We start from the raw sequence: 19,571 nt of genomic DNA on the forward strand, positions 1-19,571 counted from the left end.
ACTAAAATTGTATGAAACAGTGGACTTATGTCTACTTTCTCACAGTAGTAGAATAGTTAGTTGCATTCAATTAGTATATTCACAGAGAATAAGAAATAGCACCACATATAATCAGTGGTCCTTTCTGGATTAAATGAATAGTTAGTGAACAAGATGCCTTCCTGAGCACACYGTTGCTATAAAAAACCATAGAGCTCTGGTTTATCAAGGCAAAATTTTGAATCCTGTAGTCATGTGCCGCTCTCTGTACGAAATGGAAGGTTAGTAGGGAGCTTTGAAGTCATTGTGCTTGTTCCTAWCAGTTTAAGTGGAAATACACAGTGCCGGTGGGCACTGCTTGTAGTTTTGAGTTATTGGCCAAAAATGTCTATAAAGCAGCTGAGTATTTATTATGTGGTTGTTTGTTTCTGAAGTATTGTTATCTCAGTATCAGTCTGTGCCAGCATCTTTCTTCCTCTGTGCAGTGAGAAGCTGTCTTTGGTTAGGAATCTGAAGAAGAGATTGTTGTCACTGTCACCAGATGTTCTCAGTGTATGGCTTATAGTGCTCTTTTCTGCTTGTGCATTCCAGTGAACGGTCAGTGGGGCCCTTGGTCTCCATGGTCTGCTTGCACTGTTACCTGTGGAGGAGGACTTCGTGAGAGGTCTCGCCTGTGCAACAGTCCAGAGCCACAGTATGGAGGAAAGCCATGTGTGGGAGATGTCAAACAACATGATATGTGCAATAAGAAGGATTGCCCAATTGGTTGGTATTTAGTCAGTYGCTATTCATAATCTACATAACTATTATTGCTGTTATTTCTTTAATGGAAAACACATGAACTGACATTGCGAAATCTGCTAATTACACTTTTGTTTCAGGAAAGCACTTCTGACTTTCTCGATGCTGTTTAGATCAGTGAGATTTTATGCATATTCTTAATATTGAGCTTACCTGAACAAGTATGCCTCTCTATCAGGTCTCAATATGCTGTAATATATCCAACTCGATGTAGCAATCTGTAGTATTTTTACATTCAATTAATATTTTATTAAATGGATTTAATAGCCCTAATTCCAAGGGGTTTATCTGAGTGTATTCCAGCATGTGTGATCTAAGCTAAAGAATAGAGAATACCTGTTTTTTAAATGTAGTCTTACAGGCCTTCTATGCTCCTAACTCAATGTAYACTATCTTTTGCCAGATGGGTGTTTGTCAAATCCTTGCTTTCCTGGAGCAGAGTGCAACAGTTACCCAGATGGGTCTTGGTCATGTGGGCCATGTCCAGCAGGCTACCTTGGCAATGGCACAGTCTGTGAGGATCTTGATGAGGTAGACCTGATTTCTATTAACATCAGGAAATCACTGTAAATTTCTCATTGTTTGTGAATTATACAGTCATCTAATTGGGTTCTTTCTTTATTTTTCGGTAGTGTATAGCTGTACCAGATGTTTGCTTTAAGGTGAATCAGGTCCATCGCTGTGTGAACACAAATCCAGGTTTCCATTGCTTGCCATGTCCTCCACGCTATAAAGGAAGTCAGCCCTATGGGGTAGGACTGGAAGTTGCCAAGACAGAGAAGCAGGTGAGTGATGTTGAAGAGTTTGATGGCTTAGAAATTGCGGCATTCTCACTTGAAAATATCTGTGAATGGAAAAGGTGATAAACTTGAGTGCCAAGCAAAGAGAGCCTGAAATAGCTAACTAGCTCCAAAGTGTTTTTGGTTGAAGGGACAAAATATTGACTCTGACTTTTTTTGCAGGTCTTATTTTCTCGTCATCTACACAGCTGGATGAAATGAGCATAAAATGCTAGGAGCAGGTTTTACTTCCCGGTTGAACACACTTTTTTTCTCATGTCTAAATACCTACACAGGGAATTTGGAATTGTAGAATTAGGATAATTATCTTCATAAATACACTGCTGTGAATGTGGATATTGTCAGACATTTGTTTGAAGTTCTTAATCCCTAAATCTCAGTGGGTTAACATCTATGTGCGGGGAAGGATAGAAGAAAGTAGAAGTGAAATTGAAGACTATGGTTTGATAGACAGTTAAGACAAAAACATTGAAACAGATGTCATGGGATGCCTTCTTTCTGTTGTTGAGCTAACCACAGATAGATTCAACATGTGAAGTGTAAATGCAAAACATATGCTAAACTTAAACTCTTCAGATTCTGTCAATAAAAATAAGCAAAGTGATAAGAACAGGTAATAAAAACTTACAGGAGCAGAATGTGAAAATTCATGAGGCAGTTTCTTTGATTTAAGAAAAAAAAAGATAGCACTTTCACCCTACCAGGTAGAACACCAAAAGAAACATGTGAGTATGGTCTACCTTCTGTTATAGAAACTGAATGGGGATTAATGACATCTGARAGAAAGCAGCTTAAACTAATCTCTTTAATTGCTTTTTGAATAGTGTCCAATGTTTTCTGTGGTTTATTTTAATTATTTTCATTAYACACATTTTCTGGAGTTGTGAACTGACAGAGCTATATGGCTTGCAACCACAGTTAAATTACAMAGTTTCTGTCTTTAGGTGTCTAGGTAACTGGTCTGGTTTTGAAAAAGCTGAGGAATAGAATTGAATACAAATAGCATCACCTTTCAATAAACATTCTATATTTGTTGTAGGTGTGTGAACCTGAGAATCCATGTAAGGACAAGACACACAACTGCCACAAGTCTGCAGAATGTATCTATCTGGGCCATTTCAGTGATCCCATGTACAAATGTGAATGTAGGACAGGTTATGCTGGTGATGGACACATTTGTGGTGAAGATTCAGATTTGGATGGCTGGCCTAATAACAACTTGGTCTGTGCTGCTAATGCTACATACCACTGTGTGAAGGTAAGTAGAAAAAGGGTGATAAAAAGCCACGTCATAACCAAATTTTSTTTTTGTAATAACTTAATTTTCTGGTAGTTGCTTTTATTTAAGCCTTGACTGTTTTAGCATGCTCTTTTTCTTTGAGGTGCTGTGAAATGTGTATCCATTTAACTCTAGACCCAGTAAGGGATAGGGGATTCTTGTGATGAAATCCAGATTCCTCCGCTTTGGACTTCTTCCTGTTCAGCRTACAGGGGAGGTTGGGATGCCTCTGAATAGTACACTGAGCAAGTGCTGCCTAAAGTGCATGTATGGAGCACACAGCTAGCTAGAACTAAACAGGAATCTCTGGTAGCAGGTGAGTAAGAAATCCTACTTGCAAGGCTTGTAACAAGATACTGACAACCACTTCAGGTCTGCAACTCTGAATCACTTCTTGAACTACCTCTTCCTTTTAAAGAGTTAAGCAGAGTGCCTCCTCTGTGAAATTTGAATTTAGAGTGTGAGATAATGTTTTGACAAGAGGAACCTAAGAGAGGACTGAGTAGAAAGAGTAACAGACGGAGGAGTTCTTATTGCAAGAGCTCAGGGGGAAAGGACGGAGATTCGTCTCTCTCTTACCATTCAGAAATGTGGAGTGGCAGCTCTTGGCCTCACCAGGAGGATGACCTACCTTTCATGTTAGCTTTAAAGCTGGCATGGGATTACTTTCCACCCTTGCTGCTGAGGATTGCCATTGTAGTGAAAAATGAAAGACTGCTCTGCCAAGGAGAAAATAAGCATCAGGGAGCCTGAAAATACTTGGTTGTAGATTTAGCAGTAGCTACCTGTCATGTATGTTTCCTAGGATGATGGTCTTATGTTCGTCTGAAGCACCCTGTAGCTCCTCTTTGGCTCACTGGCCTGGCGTTCCTTCCAGTGGAAATTAAGTTGCTGAAAAGAGATGAGCACACCTCAATGTCTCATCCTGGTGGGGTTACACTGCTGTGTAAAAACAGACTGAGTGTTGTTTGAAGGTCACAGGTTTAGATACACCCTAAATGGCGGGCAGGTAGTTCCCGGGATCCCATTTATGAGTAATGACCACACTGGTGATTGGTAGTTGAACGACAAGCAGAACAGAGGGGCATGAACTTTGCAACAGCAAATTAAGCAACTAGGATGAAGTGGGCTTTACCTGAGCAGGAGGCACACCAAGAGCTCAGTTTTAAATACCTGTCAATGGTAGCACTGACATTGCTGGATTACTTGCATCCTTCCACTAGGGCATGGGCCTAAGTATTTTGCTGAATCAGTCGTACCTGCAAGGGCAATACATTCTCTCACAAGGGTGTTTTTTCTTTTTCGTTTTTTTTTTCCCCTTTCTTCTTCAGCCCTTTGGCCTCTCTGTCTCTGCATTAAAGCCATTTACCTCTAAAACTATCATGAACTTCTAATACAATAACTTTCAATTAAAAATATAATGGATAATAAAATGAGACAAGTTGCACAAAGGCTAGGAAAGTTGGAGATCAACTTTCAACAAGATCAGCTGGCTTAATGAGAGAGTTGGAAGTCACTCAGGTTTTATCTACTTGAAGTCATGAATCTGGCTTTTATCAGCAGAAGGGAAGTTCAGACATTGGTAGACATGTGAGCTTGTAATACTGAACTTCTTCACCCTTGCTGATGTCTGTTCATTGTGGATCCAGCCAATTCAGCAATCACAGATCATATATTCTTTCTTCTTGTCATCATGATCTGCAACACATTGACTCAAGATGTAACACAATTGAGCAATTTTCATTTAAAACCCAACATACTGAAGCCATTCAGAAAAAGCTGTTTCCCAAAGTTGATTCATGTGTTTCTATAATATATGTATATATTGATCTAATAGACAAAAATGCTTTATTTAAATGGAGAGGAATGACTGTTAAAAATACCAGGTTTTCTCAGATTAAAAAGAGGAAGCCAAAATTTCTTTCTTGGAGCTGTTAGTGTCTGAATATTAACTTAAATTATTATCTAATCAAAGCTATAAGAATTAGACAAGTAATTGGAAATAGTAATAAAAACTCTTAGCAATATATTTTAATGTAAATTTCTTTCATTTACAAGAAAGTTGCTTTTATTTCTCTGTAAGAACTAGCGTACTAACACACAATTTGGTAAATGAGTAAGTAGAAGAAACATGGTTTTTGTGTGTTTGTGCCTCAAGGAAAAAGCGACAATAACATAGAGGTTTTTTATAGATATGCTTACATTTAGACAGTGGTAGAATTACAATTTGGTTTTATCTATTAATATTAATATTTAACAAGAAAAATATATTATAATATATAATATAATATATTAAAAGTGTGGTCATTTATTTCCATTTTTTTCCAATCTAACCTCAGAAATCCTCATTTAAAGCAATAATTCTTTACAAATCTATGATACAAAACATAGATATGTTTGACTTTTATTTTGAAAGCCATGGTAGTATTGAGAGTGCCAAGGTGGTACTTCTAGAACAGTACAAAGGCATGTTTCTCAAAACTCTTGCTTACAGTGTTCTGCTTCATTGCTGTGGACTACTTCATTGCAATAACTTTCCATGTGAACAACTGTTTCTGAAGATCATATCCTGGCATGTATTTTTATTTTTATGGCGACAAAACCTGATCATTTTATATGTAAAAGCTTCAAATTTACTTCATGAGCTGTCTGTAGAAAGTTGATAAAACAGTGCATGTGTATGTGATGTGCATGTTCTCTGCTAGAAGCTCTGATCTAAAATTTACTAGAAACATCTCTTTAACAGCAAAAGAGTTGGGAAATAGAATGACCTGCAGATACATTTCTTTCTTTACTTTCATTACTTTCTTTATGGTATGAGTTGAATGAACTAATGTCTTTGGCAACAAACAAACACAGAACCTTTGAAAAGTACTTGTGGTTTATTTTCTTGTTTTGTAGCTCTAGTATACCATATCTGCTCTTCTGCCCAAGCAAGTCAGTCTGACACAACATAAACATCATGTACTCTTTATTTCTTTTGGACAGGATAACTGCCCCCTTCTACCTAACTCTGGCCAAGAAGACTTTGATAAAGATGGCAAAGGAGATGCCTGTGATGAAGATGATGACAAYGATGGTGTTGAAGATGACAAAGTAAGATGCATTTCTTTGTCTTCAGAATGTTTAGGTCTTTTAAGGATAACCATTACTAAAGACAAAAGCATTATTGTTCAGCTGCATTGTTCAGCGCTGCTTTCTCTGAATGATGTCTTCCTCCTGGGCTGAGAAAGGTCAAAGCTGAGTAGCACTGGGCAGAGGAAATCAGACCTGGGGAACCCTGAGCTGAGCTACATGCTCCATGTAGCTCTCATCTTCTGTGATTCAGTGTGAGCTCCTCGTTCAGCTGTACGCAAGRAAATGGGAAAGGGCATTTCAGTTTAACAGATACTGGATTTTATATTTTGTAATGGGAGAATGATAGCACCTTTATATTTGAAAAGCAGGTAAGTGCTATATCTGAGGTATGTTGGGAACATCTTAARGTATGTGTAATAATACCTATAAACATGGCCAACATCAAGTGGAAATGGCAGGTGGAAAATAACTAGCCTGCTCCATACGTTTCTCCTTTGGATCTGCCCACAAGACTCAGATTCTTTTACTTGCAGAGCCTAAAAGATAGACAGTCTAAGCCTGTTCTCTCAGCACCCTCTATAATCAGGGAGAGGACAGAAGCACCTCCACAGTGGGATTCAGCCTGMCTTTTGTAGGCTTATCCCTGTAAAAAAGTATGTAATTTAGGGATATTTGAAGCATAAAAATTGTATTTAGTGGTAGATTTTTAGATTATGGACTTAACTGAAATGAAATTTTCAAAGTTCTCCTAAAAGGAATAGTCAAAGAAAAGAATATGTTGAGTCAGAGTATTTCATTTCACCTTTGCCTTTATAAATCCYTTGCACTTTGTTATCATATGCAAGCTAAGGCAAAATACAAGAAAAAGAACCCTTTTTTGAAATGAAAAAATCAAAACATTTCATTGATATTAGCTTGTTCCAAAAAAGTCAGAATATTGATTCTAGTTCATTCAAAAAACAAATTGGTGAAGTTGGCCTCATTTTTGCAACACATTCTGATTTTTGGAACAATACATATACTAGTAGAATACAATTCTGCTGAAATATCTGAGTATAGAGACATTTTAACACACTGTTGCCCTCCTACTGTGATGTGGTACACACTTTGCATGCTTTATACAAAAAATACATGGTGAGGCAGGCTGCACAGAAACAGTTCATTTGCCACCAAGATCTCCAGTGTAGATCTCCACGCTTGTCCATTGGTAAAATAATGTATTTTCACTTTGACCTATGCCAGGATGAATAGGAAGAGAAAAGTTACTACTTCATAGTGTGCTCTCATGCCCTCAGTTCAAGTTGTAATTTATATTTTTCAATCTTTTCTTCCTCCCTAGGACAATTGCCCTCTTCTATTCAACCCTCGTCAGTTTGATTATGACAAGGATGAAGTTGGTGACCGCTGTGATAATTGCCCCTATGTGCACAACCCCGCTCAGATTGACACGGATAATAACGGAGAGGGTGATTCATGTGCTGTGGATATTGATGGAGACGGTATGTTTTTAGTGAAATTAATCTGTTTTTCTATGGAAACATTGCAAAGTGCACAGCACTCCAAACATATTTTGTTTTYTAAAATGTTATTAAAGAGACTTATTTTATTTACCAGTGCCTATGTGTCCCAGTTTTGGTCAGAATAAGAAGGGGAGAAGCATAGAAATGTTTTTAAAAAGTGATATCCTTGCAGCATTTCAAACTTACGAGAATCCAGAAATACTAGAAGCTGAAGAAGAAATCAAGTCTTGTTTTTTTTAGTAAACTTGTAAACTTGTGGGTGCTTATCTGAATTGAACTTTTAAATGTTTTAAAATCCTCTCATCCTACAAATCATCAGGTTATTAGTAATACTATGAGAGCTCTATATATCCATCCAAGGGAAAATGTAATGTCATGTTATTCACTGAAAGACTGTACAAATATCCAGAGACCATGTAACATCGAAGATCCATGTGTCTGTTCCAGACAGCTATGCAAACATATCTTGATTTTGCTTCTTTTCAGCATATTTTTGTATTCTATTCAACATATTTTGAAGGGGGTTATCAATTGAATAATGATATTTCCTGAGGGAGAACAGTTTCTGTTGAAAATCTGGTATGCTGTACAATGTGATGCACATGTTTAGTAAGACAAAATCATTTATTACTGAGGTGGCTATATATTAATGCAGTTGCTGCTATATGGAGCTCTTCAGAAATTCCTCCATGATATAGCTGTCCATTCTGTGCAATTTCTCAGAATGTCTGGAGAGAAATTACAAATCAAATTATTCAAAAATGAAAATTATTCCAAAATTTCAGATGTAATCAGCTCTTAGGCTAACAAAATCTCTTTGGAAAAGAAAAACAGAAGTGTTTATTATAACAAGAAAAATGGGATTGATACCATATTTTTTTCTAATACTAGTCTTTTCATTATTTCATTTTTCAATGTGCTGTTGCAGCAATCAGAAGGCTGATGWACCCCATAAGAGCCTTGCTTCTATAGTGGTGACTGGTATTGTATATGGCTATCTGTGCTGGATGCTCTATCATTCCAATTTCTTTAATTTTTTTTTCCTTCCCTCAGACATTTTTAATGAACGAGATAACTGTCCTTACGTCTACAACACAGACCAGAGTGATACAGATGGTGATGGTGTTGGCGATCAGTGTGATAACTGTCCATTGATGCATAATCCAGACCAGGTAAATGTTGGAACAAGGGTAGAAACGAGAAGGGACACATTTGCGGAAATAACTGGAGCTGTTACTGTTTCTGTTTCGTTACAGTTGCATAATACAGGTAGACTGAAAGAACCGTACTGCGTACGTGCACCTGACATTGTCACGTGCGCGGTCTCTACCGCAGTATGCTGCACCACTTTAAAACTGCATTAATATGTAACTGGAACCAGTGGTCTCTGATCACCTGACACATTGTGTTACTGGTGCTAGAGATGTTCTGCGATAAAATATCCCTTGTTTTACCTGCACACATACATAAATCACACTGGTGTTGTACTGTAGGCTTTTTAGCAGAACATATGYGGTTATATATATGATATAAGATATTTCCTGCCCCTGAGGAGACTCTGACTAAAGGGAAAAGGCTATCTAARTGATAGAAAGCTCGGCTGTTTGTCCAGGGATATAGAACAGTTCAGATGAGTAAAAGGGTGAAAAGAAGAAACAGTAAAACATGTTTTTGCAATACTTTTCAAGGCTATGACACTTCATTCCTGTCTCTTGTGCAGGTGAATGCTCTGGGATTTATAGTAATAAAGAGTAAATGAAATTTGCTTCACATAATAATATTACTGAGGTCAATAACAGTCTTTCATACCATAATAAAAAAAATTACTGGAACAGAAAGATTTATATGAGAGCTGCACAAATTACACAGAACTGAATTGTCTTGAGATAATAAATAAATGTGAGAGAATATTTGGCTATTTGAACTGCATACGGTCACGCACACCCATATTTTGTGCCTGCAATATTAATTATTTTCAAGGGAAGAACTTTACAACACAGCAGTCTGTTTTATGAAGTAATTACATCAGAGTTGCAGACTTTAGTGTATTGAAAGAATAATCCTGTGCCCAATTCAAATTCTGACGTTGTTACAGGAATTGCTATCAGTCCCTCTTAGCTGTAGGGCTGAACAGAGGGATCTTTATTGCTTTTCTCCCATCTCAGGTTGTCAGATCAGTTTGTATCAAATGATGGGGAAGTAGAATGACAACGCCTATAGTTCTTTTGTACCCTCAAGCCCTTTGAATGTTTCCTTCTCCCATGGCAAGTCCAATTATTCTCAGGACTGCATTTAGTATGCCTGAGTTTGTTGGTCCATGTGCACGTAAGTAATGTCAGGCAGACGGACACGTCACATAAGTGCATTGCCCAGTTTGCAACATCCCCATGGTCCAGAGATCATGAGAAAATGAGATAAATGAAGAGTGTGACCACATACCTGCCCTGGGTATATCTTGGGGGCCAGGTCTGATGCACTGATAGCAGTGTAAGCAGCTATACTAATCTTGTAGTTTGAAATTATATGTTTATGCTTTAAGGATATATGCCATGTCACAGAGAAGTTCTTGAAGAGAAATGCTGAGAAATAAAGTAACAGATTTCCTTACTTTCACTTTCTTCCTCCTTCTTTGGTAGACTGATGCAGATAACGACCTTGTTGGTGACCAGTGTGACAACAATGAGGACATAGATGAAGATGGTCACCAGAACAACCAAGATAACTGCCCGTACATCCCGAACGCTAACCAAGCTGACCATGATCAGGATGGTAAAGGGGATGCCTGTGATCCTGATGATGACAATGATGGTGTCCCTGATGACAGGGACAATTGTCGCCTCAGATACAACCCTGAGCAGGAGGACTCTGATGGTAAGAACAATATAGTATGAACTTGATTTAGTTCTTAGTTTCCAATTCTGATCTTAAGGTATCCATATTTGTTTAAGAGAGACACTTCAGATGAAACTGAGCTGTTTTTGACATGCTAGATATCATGGGCATTGATAGAACTGCACTGGCCAGCCTGGCTCAGAGTTAGAGCATGAAGAAACCTCTTGATGAGAGAGGGTCAAACACTTAAAAGTTTACTTATAGAAAWACATATCTTTTCAAAATATTTTTAGATAGTGTTTTATATTTCCAATTTTCACTCTGAATTGAAATTCTTAAAGTCTTAAAAATTCTGAAAGTCTTAGAAAGTTAAAACTGATTTGCTTTACTTTTGAAGCAAACTGTTTTCTGAAAATTAAAATATAAAAAAGATGATGTACAGGCCTGTTCTATGTTAAAAACCAGAAAATTTCTTCATTTTTTTTTAAAATCTAAAATTATGGTTGCTTTTTACATATTTTTATAAAAAATACTGATGAGCATCTTTTCTAAAATTTGCTTTACAGGTAAGTAGCTTTAAATCTGTCTTGATGTACAAATCTTTTTTTTTTTTTTTTTTTTTTTTTTTAAAAAAATTTTTTTTTTTTTTCTTTTTTTTGTTCTAAAGTGTTGCTGGTCACCCTCAAATGGTCCAATATGTTCAGCAGTATTTCAGTAGCAAAACAGTGATAATTTCACAATAATAAATGTAATTTAGAAAACATTTATAATCCTTTGAGAACTACTGTAATATAAGTAATGATATCTTTGCAATGAATACACGTGAGCAATTTCTATCCTGAGTTATACAACTTGCTGGGTCATTTTGTGGTTGTATTGGTGAAACTGAAAGCAGAATTCAGTTCTTAAACAATATAGTTGTATGTGCATTTAGAAAGACAAAATCCTGAGCCCTGACTGATTTCCTGGTTAAAAAAAAAACAAAAAACAAAAAAAGCAAAAAAAAACTGTTTGTGGTAGGAAGCTTCTGGTTGGTAGTCAGTAGTAGCACTTGAATTACTTTACCTTTCAGTCCAATGATATAATGGGAGTATCTTTGTACTAGCCAGTCTCTGGAATGGTCCTTAATTTCAGGAATATCTCAAAGCAAGGGTGGGCCCGAAATGGATAGTTTGTTCCAATCGGCCATCACCTGGATTTGCAAGCGAGACTACCTTTATGGATGGTGTAAGTATTCACAAAAAGAGTAAATTGAAATAGTTCAGTCAGCTCATCACTGTCATCAGTGGCRGGCTCATCACAAAGCTTGGAAAAGAGATAAATGGAGCTAAAAGATGCTCCCACGCTCTTGAAGATGTGAGCATTTAAAGACGAAGCCCTGGAGAGAGCTGTTGGACGTGGCTGGGTAAACAAATACTTTCTAACTTTCTTGAAACAGCATCAATGTTGTCAGCAGCAGCTCAGCACCAAATGGAATGTCAGCAGGCCTTTCAGTGAATAATTACATTTTCCTATGACTCAAGAATTACCTCTTTGATGTTGGCAGAGGGAATAAAACTGGAAATTCACTATTTTTCTCTTTAAGTGCTAAGATTGGAAAAAAAAAAAAAGTGCAGGAGCACACAGCTGGTGAGGATTCGGAGTTCTCCATGGCCGATTGCCAGAGTGGAAAGTGGAACCATTTTACCACCTATTTGAACTTCAGAAATCTTTGTGCTATTAAATGCTTTCCTTGACTGTTTTTTTGGGGGGAGGGGTTCTGTGGGGTTTTTTGTTTTTTTAGTGGTTGCTGCCTAAAATTCTTTTCTTTCTGAAAGCTTCATACTTGAATAATACTGTGCTGGCTACACACATTAATTTATCTTTGCTTTGTGTCCATGAAGCTTAATAATGGATTAGTTGGATCATTGCTYTTTCCCATTGCATTAATTCCCATGTTCTTAGAGTAGTTGTAAACGCTTAAGATTAAAAAAAAAAGCAGATGTTCAGCTATATGAGGATAGAAACTAATTAGCTGGTGATTCTAGTTTTACATTAGTACCTAGGGTAAGAKCCAGTGGTTTCTGTTGTGAACGTCAAAGCCATTTGCTAATTTGTTTCTGTACTTGTCTACCCAAGTCTAATGTCTTTATTTTAAGAGTTTGCACCATTATATACCACTGAATAACAGTGTCATTGGCCATGGTACTTTTGGAGGGGAGGRTGGGATACCTCCTTTCACTATCTGCTGTTCCAGACAAAATACTGCTTTGCAAAATTACTGGCATCTACTGGTTTCCACCAAAATTGTAGGTAAATTAAGAAGGGACATAATTTTTAGTTTCTCTTTTAATATTGAGCATAGTAAAAATATTGATTTGCAGCTCAACCGTGGCTGAGTGATAGGTATTTTTAGGTTTTCTAAAAGGCTTTTTGCAGTTCGGATAGCAATACTTAATATTTCCATACCTCCAAGTCTAGTTCAGCTGGATAGTTCTTTTTTTTCTTGCATCTTCCTGAAGCACTATATTATTTCTAAGACAAATTGCTCTAGTACAAATAAAAGAATGACCAGACATGTATACATATTTTACCTTACTACTGTCCCTACTTTCTTTTTGACATAGAGGTGATATTTCTGTGATCTGAAGCACCCTTGATGGAATGCTTTGGAAAGAATCTTGAGACAGAGATAAATGTTTTAAAATTGAATATATTCAGTAGTATATAGGGATTTAGTAACGAGTGGGAGGATTAAGATTTTCAACGCTATTGCTTGAATTCACTTACATTGCACCTATTTAAACATGACCTTGYATCCACATCTGGGACAAATCAAACTTAAAATGTGGTACATGCCAATGTCAGTGTAATTCACTAACGCAACTTCCAACTCCCCCAATCCTGATTCTAAAGCAGTACTATGGGCCAGATTGATCATTGTCATAAACCCATCAGCAGGACAATTTTATTAAGAGTGATTTTGGCCCTGATCTAAGYCAGTGACTCCTGAGTTAGAGTATGACCTCCAGTCTTTATGAGCAATTTTTCAAATGGATTTTCAGAGAATGAGGTTTTATGTGGAATCATTTGGAGTCCTCTCTGAGAAACAGGAAAATAACATCCTTGTATGCATCACAGATTTCTTTCATTAGTYGGAGAGCTGTTAGGAAGGGTGAATAGATCACAAATAACTGTGTTTGCTTATGCATATTGCTAATAGGTGATGGCAGAGGTGACATCTGCAAAGATGATTTCGACAATGACAATGTCCCAGATATTTATGATGTATGCCCTGAAAATAATGCCATCAGTGAAACYGACTTCAGGAAGTTCCAGATGGTCCCCTTGGACCCCAAGGGAACAGCTCAGATTGATCCCAACTGGGTTATTCGCCACCAAGGCAAGGAACTGGTGCAGACTGCCAACTCTGATCCTGGCATAGCTGTAGGTGAGTATCAAATGTCACCCAGCGTCTTTGGAAAAAGTAACYAGTGATCTAGGGATTAAAGAAAAAAGAAGAAAAAGGGGATAAACACACCTTTTTGGTGCACCAAGCTTGTGACTGACAAATGGGAAGAGTGTATATGCCCAAATTAAGAATAGCTCTGTACTGTTTACCTTTTTTTACCCTTGTAACTTGTCATTGACTATTACACATAAAATATCCAGTCCAAGAACTTGACAAAAATATAGTGCCTGTTGTCTTCAATGCCACTTGTAGGCAACTTATTTCCCTCTAGAAGCCTCTATGAGCTAGGTTGGCAATCATAATTACCTCTCTCTTAGAGATAGGGAAACAGAGTATCGGAGCTAAGACTTCTGAGCATGGGCAGCCAGACCTGATGTCCTGACTGAATGAATGGTTTGTGTCTTTCATCCTCTCCCAGGCTATGACGAGTTCAGCTCTGTTGACTTCAGTGGCACCTTCTATGTTAACACAGACCGTGATGATGACTATGCTGGCTTTGTGTTTGGCTATCAGTCCAGCAGTCGGTTTTATGTCCTGATGTGGAAGCAGGTCACTCAGACCTACTGGGAGGACAAACCCACCAGGGCATATGGCTATTCTGGTGTGTCACTCAAAGTAGTGAATTCAACGACTGGTGCTGGTGAACACTTGAGAAATGCTCTCTGGCACACAGGAAACACCCCTGGACAGGTGAGAGGTTCAAGACTTCAAGCTAATGATGATGTGCAACTGATGCCTCAGAAAGAAGAGGGGTATCTAGAAATGAATTTTCTTTGATACCTCAGTTACACTAAATTATCAGCTTTTCTTAAATTGCCATTATTCTTATTGTCAATAATTCTATTGTTTCAAAGAAAATATCATGTATAAAAATATATTTGGAAAAAATTACATATATAAAAGGGATGATGTAGTGTGGTCCAAAGAAAAAAAGTAGATCTCTGCTGTCCACAGATCCTTTGTGACCTCTATATTGAAACTTAGACACTTGCTGCTTTAATATTCCAGCTTGTTTGAATTATACTTTGTTTAGAGTTCAGTAGTCAATGAGAGCTCAAAAAAAAAAAAAAAAAAAGGAAAGAAAAAAANAAAACAAAGAAGGAAAGTTTGCTGCTGTTCCAAGTAGGTCCTAGCTGTGGAAGAAACTTTTGCGTTTTGGAAATCAAGTTAGTGGGGCTTCATGTATGCATAGGAATTCCACACCTTGGATTTCGCTGCAGGAGCAAGGCCTTGACAGAGCGTTACTGTGCCGGTTCTGAAAGAATAGGCTGCGGGCAGCAACATCGGTGCACGCTGCAGTGCTTTTCCTTCAGCTGAACCGCTCATGCAGATAGGAGAAAGCATCAGATCTGGCAGTGTGGGTGTGTATGTGCAAACAAGCAGGACTTGCTGAAGGAAGTCTGACTAGATGCTGTAATGGTCTTTACTGATTTCAAATGTGAAACTGCAAACTGATAACTGATAGCTAACTAAAGACAGGCATTATCATGCCTTTCACTAGAGGTGAACCGACTGTAACAGGTGTGGTGATGACACCGTCAAATTATTTTTAGTTTCACACTCTGCAGCAAATAGCCTGTGGCTGCGTATCAGTTACTGTAGTGCATATACAGTTACTGTAGCACAGTCTGTTTCTAAAAAGGCATTCTTATTTCTACTGTAGGTGCGTACTTTGTGGCACGATCCCAAGAACATTGGCTGGAAGGATTATACTGCTTACAGGTGGCATTTGATTCATCGGCCTAAAACAGGATTAATAAAGTAAGAAATGTTTCTAGGCCTCTCTCTTCTAGTAGCATAACTTTTGCTGTGTTGATATAACAGCTATTTTATTAGTTTCATAGTTCTGATTATGATGATCCTTTACAGACTGTTTGTTTTATTATTGGGGACATTTTGCTATCTTTAGAATAGCAAAATAGAATAATATTTAGAATAATACTTTCTTTTTTCAGATTTATTTAATTTAGTTTCAGTGGTTCAATATTTATATCAGGTAAATATTCTAAAATTAATAAAAAAAACTTTCTCAATAGCTCTTCTGTAAAAGGGCCAAGAATTCCTAAGCAAACTTAAAGCCAGGTTAGAGCATGAGATTCCTCCCAGCCTCTGGAATTTAAATGAATGAAATTAATTAGAAACATCAGAATTGCCACAGGGGAGCAGGCCAACGGCCTGTCTACTTCAGCATCCTGTCTCCAACAGTGGCTTATATGAGATACTTCAGAAGCATCCACAAGCACATCTGTAATGCACGTAAAAAAGAGCTATGGCATATTACTTTCCTTAGACCCAGCTGTTTATCTGATGTTTTAGAGAATGAGCATCGACTGTCCATGACATTTTTATCTTGCACTAGCTACTATAACTGAAAAGTRTGATTTTAATGAGGCAGAATCTGACCTTACCTCTTAAGGCCTGGTTATTTTGTACTTTAGTTTGAGCAGGATGCTTTCATTTGGCTGTGTAAGGCAAGAAATAGACTAAATTGAAAAAAAATAAATTATCTTGCTTTTAGAAAGGAAAAAAAATTTTGCATATGCTATCAGTCTTTATGCATCAAGGTGTGAATGAAGCATTGAMTAATACAAGTTGAAAAGAAACTTAAGTTGTTCATTGTTCATTCGTGTTACTGTTACCAGTATCTTCCTTTGAAGAGTCTAGTCAGTGTCAGACAAAAGTTATTGCAAATGGCATGCCATTAGATCAATCTACCCTGACAAATTCTATGGTCTAGGGCATTAAATTCCTTCATTCGATAGGGTATGCTAATAGGAAATAAATAAAAACTTACAGCTGTATTTGTGAAGTAGTTGAAGATATTATTTGTACAGAAATAGGAATGTGATATTAACATGACTGGAGCTGGGTGATTATTTTGATGGGATGAATAGTTTATTGATCTCTCTTTCTATGTGTTTTGGGCTGTCAGTTTTTGCAGCCATTCTTTTTGTCATCCCTTCAATACTGTTTTCACGGGGCAGATTCAAGTTTCTCAAGGCAGATTCATCCTGGGCTTTGAATTTCTTTTAGAAAACAAAGCACACCTCAAATTAGAGCATGTCCTGGACATGTGAGAGACACAGGTTTGAATTGCCTTTCTGCCTAAGCCAAAAGCTGTTCTTAACCTTTGAGTTATAAGGAGCTACATGAGTGTGTTACAGGGAGCTGCTTGAATGTTCCTCTTGTGAAGCCCTTCTACCTCATACAGCTAATGAAATACCAATTTGAGAGGACTGTAGTCCTCTCCTCCAGAGAGTGCTCTAATCACTGTAGAGACACTTCACATTTGGCCCAAAGACTGTTTTAGGAGACTGAGAACCTAAAAGCCTTGACTTACTCCCTCGTAGGAAGTGCAAAATCCAATTTCAAGGAACTAGAACCAATCTGGTAGAGGGGGAAAACAGAGAGGTYTTTTGGCCTCTAAGGGGGTGCCTGGATCACTTATAAGTTGGAAAAGGAGGATTTAATTCTCACTTATTTGTGAGTCTAGTTGTTTTTGTTCAAATGCTTAAAGAATAGATCTTTAGTGTATGATTTGACTCTTAAAATGTTTGAAATTCAACATATCTCAAATTAAATGTTTTGTTTTACCCTAAAGGAATAGTTCTTCCAATTTCTTATGTTGGCCCTTGCACCAAAAGATAAATAAATCAGTGACTCATGCAGCTGTAAAGACGACTTTGTTAGGTGATGTGGCTAAATCTTGTGTTAACCTCTGAGTTCACAGGGACATGGGCTTATCAATGAATGATAGTACATGACATAGTTCATTCCAGGAGACATGACTCTTACTGAATAAAGAATTGGGAAATCTTTTGCAGATGGTGTGCATAAAATTACTTATGGAACAGCCCTACTGCTTCTGATTAATGTGTTATGGCTGGCAGCCAGGTGGGCGTGAGATAGAACTGAGGAGCGATCCTTACAACGAAGCTGTGCTATCTGGTGCCTTATTAAAAACAAATTCAGAGTCAGGTCTTGGAAACTCTTACCAGTCCTTAGCACTGGACACACTCCATTATCCTCTTGTTCTAATTTGTATGTTTGTTCTTTGTTACAGAGTTTTAGTGTATGAAGGGAAGCAAGTCATGGTGGATTCTGGACCAATCTATGATACAACCTTTGCTGGTGGACGATTAGGTCTTTTTGTCTTCTCTCAAGAGATGGTCTATTTCTCTGACCTCAAATACGAATGCAGAGGTTAGTAGTCTGGAAAATGCTGATGCATTTGATACCTATGTAGCAGACATGAAACATGGAAATTAAAAGTCTTCTTTAGTTACAGAAAGGAATTGCTAATACAGCATGTAGTAAACTTTGATTTGTTAAAATACCATGGATGCCTTTTGCCCCTATAGTAATCTCAATTTGAATAACAAAACACAGATGCTTAAAATGAGATAGAATTCTAACTATATATCTTAGTCAGAAAACTATATACATATCCACTTTCCTTTGTAGGCTATTTCAGTATGAGGGGCTCACCCCTCTTTTGAGAAGCATAAAGGGGAGACCAGATATTTTTAATGAGCTTGTCTGTGTCTTGAAATGCAGCAAATGCTTTCCCAGGTCTTTTTATATATGATTACATATATACATACGTACAGAGAGAAAGAGAGAGAGAGAGACATAAGCATGCATGTGTGTATCTATATCTAATCTGCTTTTATATAAATGTGATCACATTTGTAGGAAAATGCAGAAAAGGAAGCATTGTGCTGCATCCATTCTACTGCATCATGATGGAGTTGTGTTCCAGTCTGAATGAATTTTTAAATCAAATAAAGCAACCACAACAATTAACTACTTTTTCTCCATCTCTTTCAGATGCTTGAGCAATGGTTGCTACATTACCAGCAAAGTACTGTAGATGCTGTGCAACCTAGACACCTCAGTACATCCTGGTACTCCCAGTTTCTATTTTTGTGTACCTCCTTCTCTGTCCTTGTGCTCCACTGACCAGGTACCTCCCTGCTGCCAGGAGTGGCTCAGCCATCCCTCCACCCAAGTGCCTTCTCACAGCCGGGACAAAACCACGAAGCTGAAATGTGAGCATCCGACCCACCACTGAAGCAAAAAGCAGATTGATACATTAGAACACTTCTGTAGAGTGAAAACTTAGCAAGACATGTTTGTTTATTTGTCTTTTTAAGGAATAACGTTTACATATAAAAATGTAATTTCTAAATGTATTTATATATATGGAGAAAAAAAGGGGGGATAATGATTATTATTCATTGTCTTTAAGTGAGGAAAAAAGTGTTTGAATAAGTGTTTAGTGTATGATTGACACTTCCTTGCTCTGGTCAGGGCTAGACCTCAGTAACACAAAGCTTCTAATTTCAACAAAATACGAGGGCTGCACCAACGGTATCTATACTAACAATAAAAAGCCTTTGGAGAATAAAGTGAAGGTCAATTAGGAAGATTCCTTGGTCCAAAAAGATGTCCTTCAGCTGATGAGGATGCTTTTAGTAACCTTAAGATTAGAGCTGGTATAAATGTCAAATTTGAAACCTAAAACATTGCCTATTATCATGGACTTAGCTCATTTCTGTTTGGCTTGAATTAGAAACTCCCATGTGACAGGGAAGAGTGATCAAGTTAAACATCCATGGCTATCACCATTGTCAGGATGACTTTCRTAAAATGATTTCTGGTTGTTCCATTTCCATCTTGTTTTGCATTCGCTCATAATAAAAAATATTCCATGACCATGTGGAGCTAAATGAACCTGAACCACTTTCCCATGTCTGCTGCAAAAAGCACTTTGACATCCTGAACCCTGATCTGGGTTTTTGAAAAGGTGGCAACGCTACTACTATTAC

The 19,571-nt window shown here is 37.5% G+C and overlaps 1 protein-coding gene across 2 annotated transcripts in view; it reads left to right on the plus strand.

Annotated features, from left to right (window-relative positions):
- THBS2 (thrombospondin 2) overlaps nucleotides 1–19,285 on the plus strand; it is a 31,988-nt gene extending 12,703 nt beyond the window's left edge. For both annotated transcript variants that reach the window (XM_085315534.1, XM_085315536.1), the window contains exons 10-22: nucleotides 571–744; nucleotides 1,184–1,311; nucleotides 1,413–1,565; nucleotides 2,620–2,838; nucleotides 5,848–5,955; nucleotides 7,277–7,436; nucleotides 8,511–8,629; nucleotides 10,094–10,328; nucleotides 13,492–13,719; nucleotides 14,159–14,430; nucleotides 15,404–15,501; nucleotides 17,804–17,943; nucleotides 18,571–19,285. In XM_085315534.1, the coding sequence (XP_085171660.1) occupies nucleotides 571–744; nucleotides 1,184–1,311; nucleotides 1,413–1,565; nucleotides 2,620–2,838; nucleotides 5,848–5,955; nucleotides 7,277–7,436; nucleotides 8,511–8,629; nucleotides 10,094–10,328; nucleotides 13,492–13,719; nucleotides 14,159–14,430; nucleotides 15,404–15,501; nucleotides 17,804–17,943; nucleotides 18,571–18,578 (2,042 nt within the window). In that variant the 3' untranslated portion in view covers nucleotides 18,579–19,285. The remainder of the gene's footprint in view (nucleotides 1–570; nucleotides 745–1,183; nucleotides 1,312–1,412; nucleotides 1,566–2,619; nucleotides 2,839–5,847; nucleotides 5,956–7,276; nucleotides 7,437–8,510; nucleotides 8,630–10,093; nucleotides 10,329–13,491; nucleotides 13,720–14,158; nucleotides 14,431–15,403; nucleotides 15,502–17,803; nucleotides 17,944–18,570) is intronic.
- The last annotated feature ends 286 nt before the right edge of the window (nucleotides 19,286–19,571 follow it).

The sequence above is a fragment of the Rhea americana genome, unplaced genomic scaffold, assembly GCF_003343005.1.
Source record: "Rhea americana isolate MKP2758 unplaced genomic scaffold, rheAme1 scaffold_43, whole genome shotgun sequence".
Taxonomy (NCBI): Eukaryota; Metazoa; Chordata; class Aves; order Rheiformes; family Rheidae; genus Rhea; species Rhea americana.